The sequence below is a fragment of the Mytilus trossulus genome, chromosome 4, assembly GCF_036588685.1.
Source record: "Mytilus trossulus isolate FHL-02 chromosome 4, PNRI_Mtr1.1.1.hap1, whole genome shotgun sequence".
Classification (NCBI taxonomy): domain Eukaryota; kingdom Metazoa; phylum Mollusca; class Bivalvia; order Mytilida; family Mytilidae; genus Mytilus; species Mytilus trossulus.
In genome coordinates, this window is record NC_086376.1 from 40,045,929 (window position 1) to 40,057,153 (window position 11,225).

General features: G+C 33.9%; 1 protein-coding gene across 1 annotated transcript; it reads left to right on the forward strand.

The window, feature by feature from the left end:
- The first annotated feature begins 86 nt into the window (after positions 1–86).
- LOC134715286 (protein BCCIP homolog) lies at positions 87–10,623 on the forward strand. The gene is made up of 7 exons (XM_063577388.1): positions 87–261; positions 792–866; positions 1,462–1,542; positions 2,005–2,103; positions 2,446–2,630; positions 5,969–6,104; positions 7,201–10,623. The coding sequence occupies exons 1-7, from the start codon at positions 130–132 to the stop codon at positions 7,369–7,371; spliced, it is 879 nt and encodes a 292-aa protein (XP_063433458.1). The 5' UTR covers positions 87–129; the 3' UTR covers positions 7,372–10,623.
- The last annotated feature ends 602 nt before the right edge of the window (positions 10,624–11,225 follow it).

Below are 11,225 nucleotides of genomic sequence, written 5' to 3' on the forward strand. Positions count from 1 at the left end.
TTTTAGATATTGTAAAATCCTTGTTTAAATTTATAGATTTAGTCAAATTATGCAAATAATAAAAGATTTTATCAATAATTTTAACGGTTTAATTAGTTTCGTTTTGCACAACATTCTTAAAGACTTAAAATGGCTTCGAAGAAGAAACGTGTTGTGCAACTTGATGAAAAAATGCAGGCCGACGATGTCGTCGCCGATGATGAAGAAGGATCAAGTGACATGGATGATGATGATGACAGTAGTGATGGTGAAGTTAATGAAGTAAGAAAATAACCCGGTCAACAAAATAAACAACATGAACATACTGTGGCAGGACGTTCTCTGGAAAAAGAGTTATCTCCCTTTTCCCACGTTTTTGTTTGCTCTCTTTTAGTTCTGATTTGTCTACTGTTATCCTTATATCAGACAGGTGTTTAAAAAATATATGAATTAGCAAGGACATATATTAGATTATTAGATATTAGATGTTAGTTATACGTCCTTGGAATTAGTAACTTGATATGTTATGGTGACAAATCAGTCAGACATTATAACACTGTGATTAGTCATGTTACAATTAATGCAAATAACCCATTCCCTTCCTTGTCTGACATTGAATAAAGGATATCTTTTTAGTGTGCAAGAATTTTGAATTGTCTAAAAATTGTGTCATATACTGTGGCTTGGCAGGATAGGGATTGGGGAAACAAACAATATATTAATTTAGGCCTCAGATAAATTGAAGCAAGTTTAAAGCTTACAAGCACTTTGATTATGTATTGGAATATATATTACCAACTTGAATCTTGCAGGAAATTCAAGTAGAATTTGAAGCTAGAACAATTGAAGACAGTGATTTTCATGGAACAAGAGCACTGCTTCAGCAGGTAAGTCATCATTACATACAGACCAGTCTTTATTTAGTCTTGCCTGAAACAAAGTTTGAATGAAACGTAGATGTGCTGTATGATTAATGAGGTGTGCGTGTTTAACCCTTTCATAATGCAAAGATGCAGCATTTAGTTCTTATTTCAGAAACTATATGTACGAAGACATTTGCTTAGTTTAAACAAGTCTTGGCATTATTGTAAAATTTTAGCTCCTTACTAAAATATTTGCAAGAAAAGGTTTCAAAAAATTTCTCTTCATGTCATATTTTCTTATAAATTCAAAAAAAAGTTTAAAATTGAGAATGGAAATGGGGAATGTGTCAAAGAGACAACAACCGGACCAAATAACAAAACAACAGCAGAAGGTCACCAACAGGTCTTCAATGTAGCGAGAAATTCCCTCACCCGGAGGCGTCCTTCAGCTGGCCCCTAAACAAATATATACTAGTTCAGTGATAATGAACGCCATACTAATTTCCAAATTGTACACAAGAAACTAAAATTGCCTACATGTATTTAATGTACCTACTAAGTCTACCATTATACATAAATATCTATATACCATGAAAGTTAAATTTTCTTTTCATTGCAGCTGTTTTTAAAAGCCAAGATAGATTTATCTGAGATGGCCAACACAATCATATCACAGAACTATATAGGAAGTGTTATAAAGGTTAGTTGTTATATTATTAAGGTCTAAATTAGATTTGTTCTGAACATACATGACATATATGACATTGGACATTAAGCAAAAGACACACAATCTACCATATTAAAATATAATTTAAAATGTATTTCAAATCAATAATTGTGTTATTCCTTCATATAGACACAGGATTCATAATTTAATCATGTTAATGTATAGTTAAGATTCCATTAAAACGGTGACCATTAAAATCGATCTTTTAAATCCTTATTCATTTGAATTATTTCAGAAAAAGTTCAATAAAAATGACAGAAATTTGTCTTCCTTTTTAATAATCATTTCTTAGATTAATTTCAGTACGAAAAGAAAGCTGTTTCTAGTTTAAAAATTAAGTGATAATCTTTAAAAGAGCTATTGATTGAAAGTTAATTTAATCTGTTCAGTTGTCAGAAAATGTTGTTTGTAAAATTAGTTGTTATCTCCCCTTAGCAAATAGATATTCCAGACAGTGATGATGAAGATGATGACATGGGAGAAGGTGACCCAGTTCTTGGTTTAATTACAGTAATCAACATCAATGAAAAACAGGTTAGATGGCATTAGTACATTATTTAATATCTTTGATATACAAAACTAGAAAAACTCTCCTTTCCTGCCAAAAGAAAATGTTATTAAAGTGGGATTAGTATTTTTGAATCAATGTATATTCTCTTTTTTTCTAAAGGCAGTACAAATTTCTTGGTTTTCCTTAGGTTATTCTTTTTTTCAGAACCAGCCGCAATGATTAACATTTATTGTTAAATTTGTTTTTAACCAGAATATGGTATTCATGAAATATTTGTCACTTAACTTTCAGCAATTCACAATCTACAATGTTTGAAACAGTTACATTATCAATTGTTAAACCCTTTCATACAAATAACATTACAGAATGTGGAGTGTGTTAAACAGTTCAGGTCAATGTTAATGGAGAAATGTCAAGCATGTTCACAACAACAAAAAGAAAGGTTATCACAGATATTGTCTGATGCAGATCAACAAGTAGGATATCTGATATCTGAGAGATATATCAACATACCACCACAGATATCTGTCCCCATGTATGAATCGCTGTTGTAAGTATACATTTACATATATATATTCAGATCCCTCTACAACGAAATTTGTTCCACAGATATCTGTCCCCATGTATGAATCACTGTTGTAAGTATACATTTACATATATATATTCAGATCCCTCTACAACGAAATTTGTTCCACAGATATCTGTCCCCATGTATGAATCGCTGTTGTAAGTAAACATTTACATATATATATTCAGATCCCTCTACAACGAAATTTGTTCCACAGATATCTGTCCCCATGTATGAATCTCTATTGTAAGCATACATTTACATATACATTCAGATCCCTCTACAACGAAATTTGTTCCATTCGCACGTAACGCAATCATAGGTTTGAAAGTTGTTTTCAATTTATACTATTTTTAGCTCACCTGGCCCGAAGGGCCAAGTGAGCTTTTCTCACCACTTGGCGTCCGTCGTCCGTCGTCGTCCGTCGTCGTCCGTCGTCGTCGTCGTTAACAATTTACATTTTGAACTTCTTCTAGAGAACCACTGAATGGAATGGAACCAAACATGGCATGAATGTTCCTTATGAGGTGCTGACCAAGTGTTGTTACTTTGTAGCCGATCCATCATCCAAGATGGCCGCCAGCGGGGGACTTAGTTTAACATAGGACACTATGGGAAATGCATACAAATGACTTCTTTTAGAGAACCATTGAATGGAATGAAACCAAACATGGCATGAATGTTCCTTATGAGGTGCTGACCAAGTGTTGTTACTTTGTTGCCGATCCATCATCCAAGATGGCCGCCAGCCGGGGACTTAGTTTAACATAGGACCCTATGGGAAATGCATACAAATGACTTCTTTTAGAGAACCACTGAATGGAATAAAACCAAACATAGCATGAATTATCCTAATGGGGTGCTGACCAAGTGTTGTTACTTTGTAGCCGATCCATCATCCAAGATGGCCGCCAGCGGGGGACTTAGTTTAACATAGGACCCTATGGGAAATGCATACAAATGACTTCTTCTAGAGAACCACTAAATGGAATGAAACCAAACATAGCATGAATATTCATTCCTTATGGAGTGCTGACCAAGTGTTGTTACTTTGTAGCCGATCCATTATCCAAGATGGCCACCAGCGGGGACTTAGTTTAACATAGCACCCTATTGGAAATGCATACAAATGACTTCTTTTAGTGAACCACTGAATGGAATGAAACCAAACATGGCATGAATGTTCCTTATGTGGTGCTGACCAAGTGTTGTTACTTTGTAGCCGATCCATCATCAAAGATGGCCGCCAGCAGGGGACTTAGTTTAACACAGGACCCTATGGGAAATGCATACAAATGACTTCTTTTAGAGAACCACTGAATGGAATAAAACCAAACATAGCATGAATGTTCCTTATGGGGTGCTGACCAAGTGTTGTTACTTTGTAGCCGATCCATCATCCAAGATGGCCGCCAGCGGGGGACTTAGTTTAACATAGGACCCTATAGGAAATGCATACAAATGACTTCTTTTAGAGAACCACTGAATGGAATGAAACCAAACATGGCATGAATGTTCCTTATGAGGTGCTGACCAAGTGTTGTTACTTTGTTGCTGATCCATCATCCAAGATAGCCGCCAGCCGGGGACTTAGTTTAACATAGGACCCTATGGGAAATGCATACAAATGACTTCTTTTAGAGAACCACTGAATGGAATAAAACCAAACATAGCATGAATGTTCCTTATGGGATGCTGACCAAGTGTTGTTACTTTTTAGCCGATCCATCATCCAAGATGGCCGCCAGCGGGGGACTTAGTTTAACATAGGACCCTATGGGAAATGCATACAAATGACTTCTTCTAGAGAACCACTAAATGGAATGAAACCAAACATAGCATGAATGTTCCTTATGGAGTGCTGACCAAGTGTTGTTACTTTGTAGCTGATCCATTATCCAAGAAGGCAGCCAGCGGGGGACTTAGTTTAACATAGGACCCTATTGGAAATGCATACAAATCACTTCTTCTAGTGAACCACTGAATGGAATGAAACCAAACATGGCATGAATGTTCCTTATGTGGTGCTGACCAAGTGTTGTTACTTTGTAGCTGATCCATCATCCAAGATGGCCACCAGCGTGGGACTTAGTTTAACATAGGACCCTATGGGAAATGCATACAAATGACTTCTTTTAGAGAACCACTGAATGGAATGAAATCAAACATGGCATGAATGTTCCTAATGTGGTGCTGACCAAGTGTTGTTACTTTGTAGCCGATCCATTATCCAAGATTGCCGCCAGCGGGGGACTTAGTTTAACATAGGACCCTATAAGGAAATGCATACAAATGACTTCTTTTAGAGAACCACTGAATGGAATAAAACCAAACATTGCATGAATGTTCCTTATGAGGTGCTGACCAAGTGTTGTTACTTTGTAGCCGATCCATTATCCAAGATGGCCGCCAGCAGGGAACTTAGTTTAACATAGGACCCTATGGGAAATGCATACAAATAACTTCTTTTAGAGAACCACTGAATGGAATAAAACCAAACATGGCATGAATGTTCCTTATGAGGTGCTGACCAAGTGTTGTTACTTTGTAGCCGATCCGTCATCCAAGATGGCCGCCAGTGGGGGACTTTTGAATGAAATTAAACATGTTCCTTTTCTTATAAATGAGGTTGTGTTGTCACTTTTAGCCAAATTTTATATTTTTTTATATGATTTCAAAAACCCAAGTAGAATCAGGTGAGCGATACAGGCTCTTGAGAGCCTCTAGTTACATTTATATATCGAAACAAATTAAAACATTTGCAGCATCCCTAACTTGTCTGTCCTGTTTATCATTAGTAAAAGTCCATCTGAAGGGGAAGATAAATGGCCTGTGTTTAGAGAGAGCCATATCTCTTGCAAGTTAAAGACGCCCTTGTAGGTTTCGAAAAAGAGTAGGCTAATGCCACTACAAGGCAGCACTCGCACCCGCAAAGTGGTAAGGGATTATTATAAGTTGCAAAACTTTATTCCCAATCCACTATAAATAAATATGTTTAAACTATATGCCCCTTTATACATCTATTAATTTAAATGGTATTGTTCCAGGTATATCTGTATCTATGCAGGTATTAAAGAGTAATTACATGATACAATTTATATGTACAGTATTGGTCTTGTTTATACATAAAATTTCATATTTGTTTACGCAACTCAATATTTGACTTCAAACTTTAATATAAGAAAAATGCCTGTCAACAAAATACAATACAGTTTACCTTCCTGAACTTCTTTCAGTCACAAAGCAAAAAATATCATTAATCTAATGGTAATCATTTATGTATGTTTAGGCAATCTAGAAAGATTTTTATTTTATTTTAGCAAAGAAATGGAGAAATGTACCAGAAAGAAAATGAAATATGAATTCAGTCACTATATATTAATATCAAAGTGTTACAGACCAAAGGGTTCAGATCAGCTGTTTTATACCAATGCTGAGGAGGAGTTAATATCCAAGGTAAATATTGACTAATTTACATGAATGACATTTGAGAACATAGATACAGGATGATGTGGTATGAGTGCCAATGAGACAACTCTCCATCCAAGTACCAATTCATAAAAGTAAACCATTATAGGTCAAGGTACAGCCTTCAACATGAAGCTCACAACGAACATCAAAATGCCTCAAAAATTATTAGTGTAAAACCTTCAAACAAACAAAAAACAACGGTCTATTCTATATAAAAATGAAAAACGAGAAACACTTACTAGACGACAACCACTGAACATCAGATTATACTTGCTTTTATGGAAGAGGCATTTTCTTGTAATGTCTAGTCTACAAAATCATTGTGTTATCAGGACAAAGAATATCAGAATATGTAGGAACATTTATTGTGGCTTCCTCACTGTAATGTTGGTGGATGAAACAAAATATTTCACACAGGAACGTTGTAAACAGATCATGAAGACATTGCCTTGTGCAATACTCAAACATATGGTGTAGAATTTTAACACATCCAGAAAATGTCGTAAAAGGTAGCAACTATATTTTGCCATACAGCATTCAACAGTGAGCAAAACTAGCAAGCCATAAAAGGCTCTGAAATGACAAAATGCAAAATAAATCGAAAATAACAACGAAATGCCTTGTGAAAAAAAAATCAACAGAAACCAATTATCATACAGCAATAAACAACCTCCACGGAATAACAGATTCCCAACTTGTAACAGGAACATACAGAATGGTGCGGATTAAATATTTTATGGGCACCCAACCCTTGAACCTATGTCAATTCTTAAATTATCCAAAATGAATTAACAGTTTTTTAAAAGTAGATATTTTTTATATACAATATTAAATTCATTCAATTTGAAAATTGTATTCAACATATTTCATAGTATTTTGTTTACACATAAAAAATGGGAAATTAACCAAAATAAATTAACAGTTTTTTAAAAGTAGATATTTTTTGTATACATTATTAAATTTCCATTCAATTTGACAATTGTATACAAAATATTTCATAGTATTTTGTTTTATACACATATTGTATGATAAAATTAGCTGTTCTTGGACTTGTTGTAACAAGATTTATTTTGTTTTACAGGAGTGTGAATTTTCCTTCATTTACTCTGTTGCATCAGAGCGGGATACTGTGGTGGATGGGAAGTGGGATGCTGAAGATCAGATGGAGGCTTTAAGAACTGTACTTGTGATACCATCAGAAAATCTACAAACAGCTGTAGCTAACATTAAAACAGCTTTAGCTGCTACTTAAAAATAAATTTTATCTTGTCTTAGATGCATAGTTTATTGATAATTTTAAGGATGCTTTCCGCTGACATTTAATTTATTTCTTCAGTGTTTTATAAGCCCTGTGGCTTTTCTTAGGATGCAATGCATTTAAGTATTTGGCCCACAACCTGATATTTGTCAGTACTGTGGATTCACTATTATTCCTGGGATACCAATTTTTAAGATTTTAAAGATACAATATTTAAACATTCAACGGATTACCGATTTTCTTGATTTATATGCAATATTTGACACAGGCCATGAAATAAATATCAATAAAAATGCAAGCTGTATTCACTCTGCAAAAAAGTTAGTATCCACCAAATAAATGAATCCACAGTTTATTGAAACATTCATTTAAACATTTGTCAATACCTGTAACATTTACTTCATATTTCATACATTTGTTAAGCATTCGTTGGACAGAATGGTGATTTCGTTTTTAATAAGCAAGTCTTAATAGTCAAGAAGGAAAAACTTGTTTAGTGTTTAGCTCATCAGGCTTTTTTCTGCTATCTCTGACTTATCATCTGTCTGTTAACATTTTACTTATTGATCTACCACAAAACAGAATGAAAGTAATCTTGACATACATGTGCCCTACAATGTACTCTCAAAGAGGTTGTTAGTTTGAATCCTACATGGGGTAGGTGGGCTTGATACAATTTTAACTGTCTAGGATTTTTTTACCACTGAAGGTCTGTAGTTGTCTCTGTCTAACCAATAAACTTACTGCCATTTCAGGAAAGTGGCATTTAACACCAATCAGTCAATCCTCTCCAAGAGCTGTGACTTTGGTGTTGATTATTTAGCAAATATGAACACCTTGACCTTTTCTAATTTCTGATGTGCTTGATGTGCTGGACTTAGAAATCTTCTTGAGAACCATTGAGTTCAGAACCAGACTTCAATGAAATGTTCATATGAAGGCCATTTACAAGTGTAACTACTTTTGTGTCAAGCATTAATTAAAAATGGATTTCAGTAGTGATCAAATTTTAAATTAAAACAAATGTTAGCATACATGAAGTTGCATTTATTTTTATTTTCAATTACAATTGAAGTGCAATAAAACAAAACCAAGGCTTCATGTTGAAGGCTGTATTTTTACCTATAGTTGTTTATTTTTACAAATTGTGATGCTCTTGGATGAAGAGTTGTCTCATTGGCGCTCATACCACATCTTTTTATATCTATGAATGTTCTTTAGAGAGTACTTATTTAGTGATGTTAATTTTGTTCTGATGAAAAGTCTAATGTGGGTACAAGTGTTTCTATACATATTTTTGTGAAGAATCATTCCAAAGGTGAGGTTTTTTTTAATTGCATGTCCAAACTAAGCTTTCATATTATTTTCTTATAGTAAGTCTATTAACATGAGAAATTTTAGAGTCTGACATCTGCTTGAATTAAGATATGTTATATTCAGTAAAATTCATGTAATAAAGCGTTGCATACCAAGTTTCTATGGGATATAGTCTAAAACCAATGATTTTTTTGAAATGTTGATCTAAGAATTAGATAATGTCTTAATGTTATTCATGAGGTTATTCAACTGTTGCAATTTGATACAAAGTCAGATTATTTTTTGTGACCTCATTGTCTTGTGTTTCATTGGTTTTAATCTCTCTTCATCTATATGGCTCTATAGTTTGTGTACATTCAGCTGCAAAATTTAAATTGTTTCTGAAGTTTTAAAGGATTTCTACATTAGCATTGTATGAACCTAACCATATGCAATACATGTATCACAATCAAGATGAATTTTATATAGGGTTTAGGAATCAGCTTAATGTGTAGTAACAATTAACTTTGCAGCACAAGCAATAATGCTGTGATGTTTTTTGTACACGTCATTTGTCTGCATTAACATTTTTTCTTACAATACCAAATTTTTTATTTGGCCTATCTTAATAAAATGTTCATTGGCCGAAAACACAACCTGGTTGTGATCTTCTGGTTAGTTTCACTGCCTTTTCTGAAAAGCAATACCTGAACAGTTATTTTGACTTTGTAAGATGTATTATTATTCCCAAACTGCCATTTCAGTGGCCAGATGCTAAATCCAATAGACCTTACTGCAATTGTACATTCATGGTTACAGATCACTCTTGATAATGAGGTCAAAGGTCAGGGTAACTATTACTAAAACCAGTATATCGAAATGTATGCAGAAAAGTGTTTCCAGATGCTAAATTAAACGCCTCAAAGGCTTGTATATACGTTCAAATTTCACCGTCAAACACAATGGAAGGAAGTATTCTACTGACTTGTAGGTCACACACCGAATGTCAAGGTCAAATTAAGGCTTTTAAAAACAGACATGTATAGAAAAGTGGTGTCTGGAGAGTTCATCAAACACCTAAAATGGGTTAAAGATGCAGTAATGTTTGCATTGAAACCCATGGGAAATCATAATTTTATCTTTCCTTGAAACATCCACTAACAATGTATGGAATGATTTTCACACGAAAGCATTTTATTCATCCCAATATTTTTAATAAACATGGCTGCAAAAGGTCGATCTTGATTCTAATCTGTAAAAAAATCAATCTTCTCTGAAACTATTTCACCATATCTTCAAAAAGTTTATGGGAATAGCTATAGGAAGACCCTGTACAAAGAATACGAATTCTATATCCAATAAGTGAATCTTTATTCCTTTTCTCTGTAATTACAGAGATAACCTACATTAATCTAACATTAAAACATTTCATTTATTCATAAATCTCAATTAGTTAAACATTGGCGGTTCCTTATCCTTGTTGGTCATTGAGCATTTTAGGAAATAAAATCTATAATACCAGGGGCCTGGGCTGCCAAGTCTCACGCATGTTCATGATTATTTGGTGGCATTTTCCTTTGATCTATTGTTTTTTCTCTTTGATCTTTTCAATTTTGACCAAATCTCACGCATTTGCTTCATGAAAAGTTGGCAGAACTGCAATACTTCAGCGGACTGAGATACAGTTGAGTTATAAAGGATCTACACTAGGTAGCGGTGTTTCACATTGTCTAAGGCTACAGTTACCTATAATTGCTTACATCTACTTCATTTTAACTTTTGTTTTTAGCTGTCTCATTCGCAATCATATAACATCTTCTTATTTTGATACAGAGTAATGTAGTATTTCACTTGATACCGGTTTCCATTTTTGGCACTTGAGCTTTTGTGTGTACTGCTTTTAAATGTATGTAATTTATTGATGTGATAAAATAAAATATAGAAATTATACTTTCTTTGGTATTTATTCCAAACAATACAATCGAGAAAAAAATCAGGATCACTATGAAATCTTACATTTCAGGTGTAAAGAGATTTGGTGGTTTGGGAAGCAATATAGATTATTAAGTATGCACCACAATACTTGACAAGGACCCAGTCTGCCATATTTGGTTTTATGCAGATTCAGATATTCCTGGATGAAACTCTTTGCATCTGATTCATCCTGGTCAGTTGATCCATCTGTACCTTATGGAATCACAAATGGACTTTGGAATTGCTTTTTTATTGAAATATCTGAGTTGAGTTTAGTTTCAAGTGAGATCCATGTGGCTCATATTTTCAACATTACAACCCTCTTACATATTTGGTGTGAACCAATTTTTGTGTACTTAAGAAAACTTACTCTTTTGTAGATATTTGATTTCAGTGTTTTGCCAGTCAAAAATATTATCTTACAGAAAAAATGTAATTGGCTGAACACTTAATTTGCATGGATAACCTGCTATCACAAGATCCACAATAATTGGTATCCCATGAATAATAATGAATCCACAGTAAGGTAAGGGCCTGGTTATTTATGTGGGACATGAATGCACTTATTTATTTAGGGG

What these genes read in the sequence shown, in the direction of transcription:
- LOC134715286 (XM_063577388.1), top strand. Translation starts at nt 130, where the DNA reads ATGGCTTCGAAGAAGAAACGTGTTGTGCAACTTGATGAAAAAATGCAG. An exon ending in TCAACATCAATGAAAAACAG is followed by an intron (nt 2,104 to 2,445) that starts GTTAGATGGCAT and finishes ATAACATTACAG; the next exon opens with AATGTGGAGTGTGTTAAACA. An exon ending in CCCATGTATGAATCGCTGTT is followed by an intron (nt 2,631 to 5,968) that starts GTAAGTATACAT and finishes ATTTTATTTTAG; the next exon opens with CAAAGAAATGGAGAAATGTA.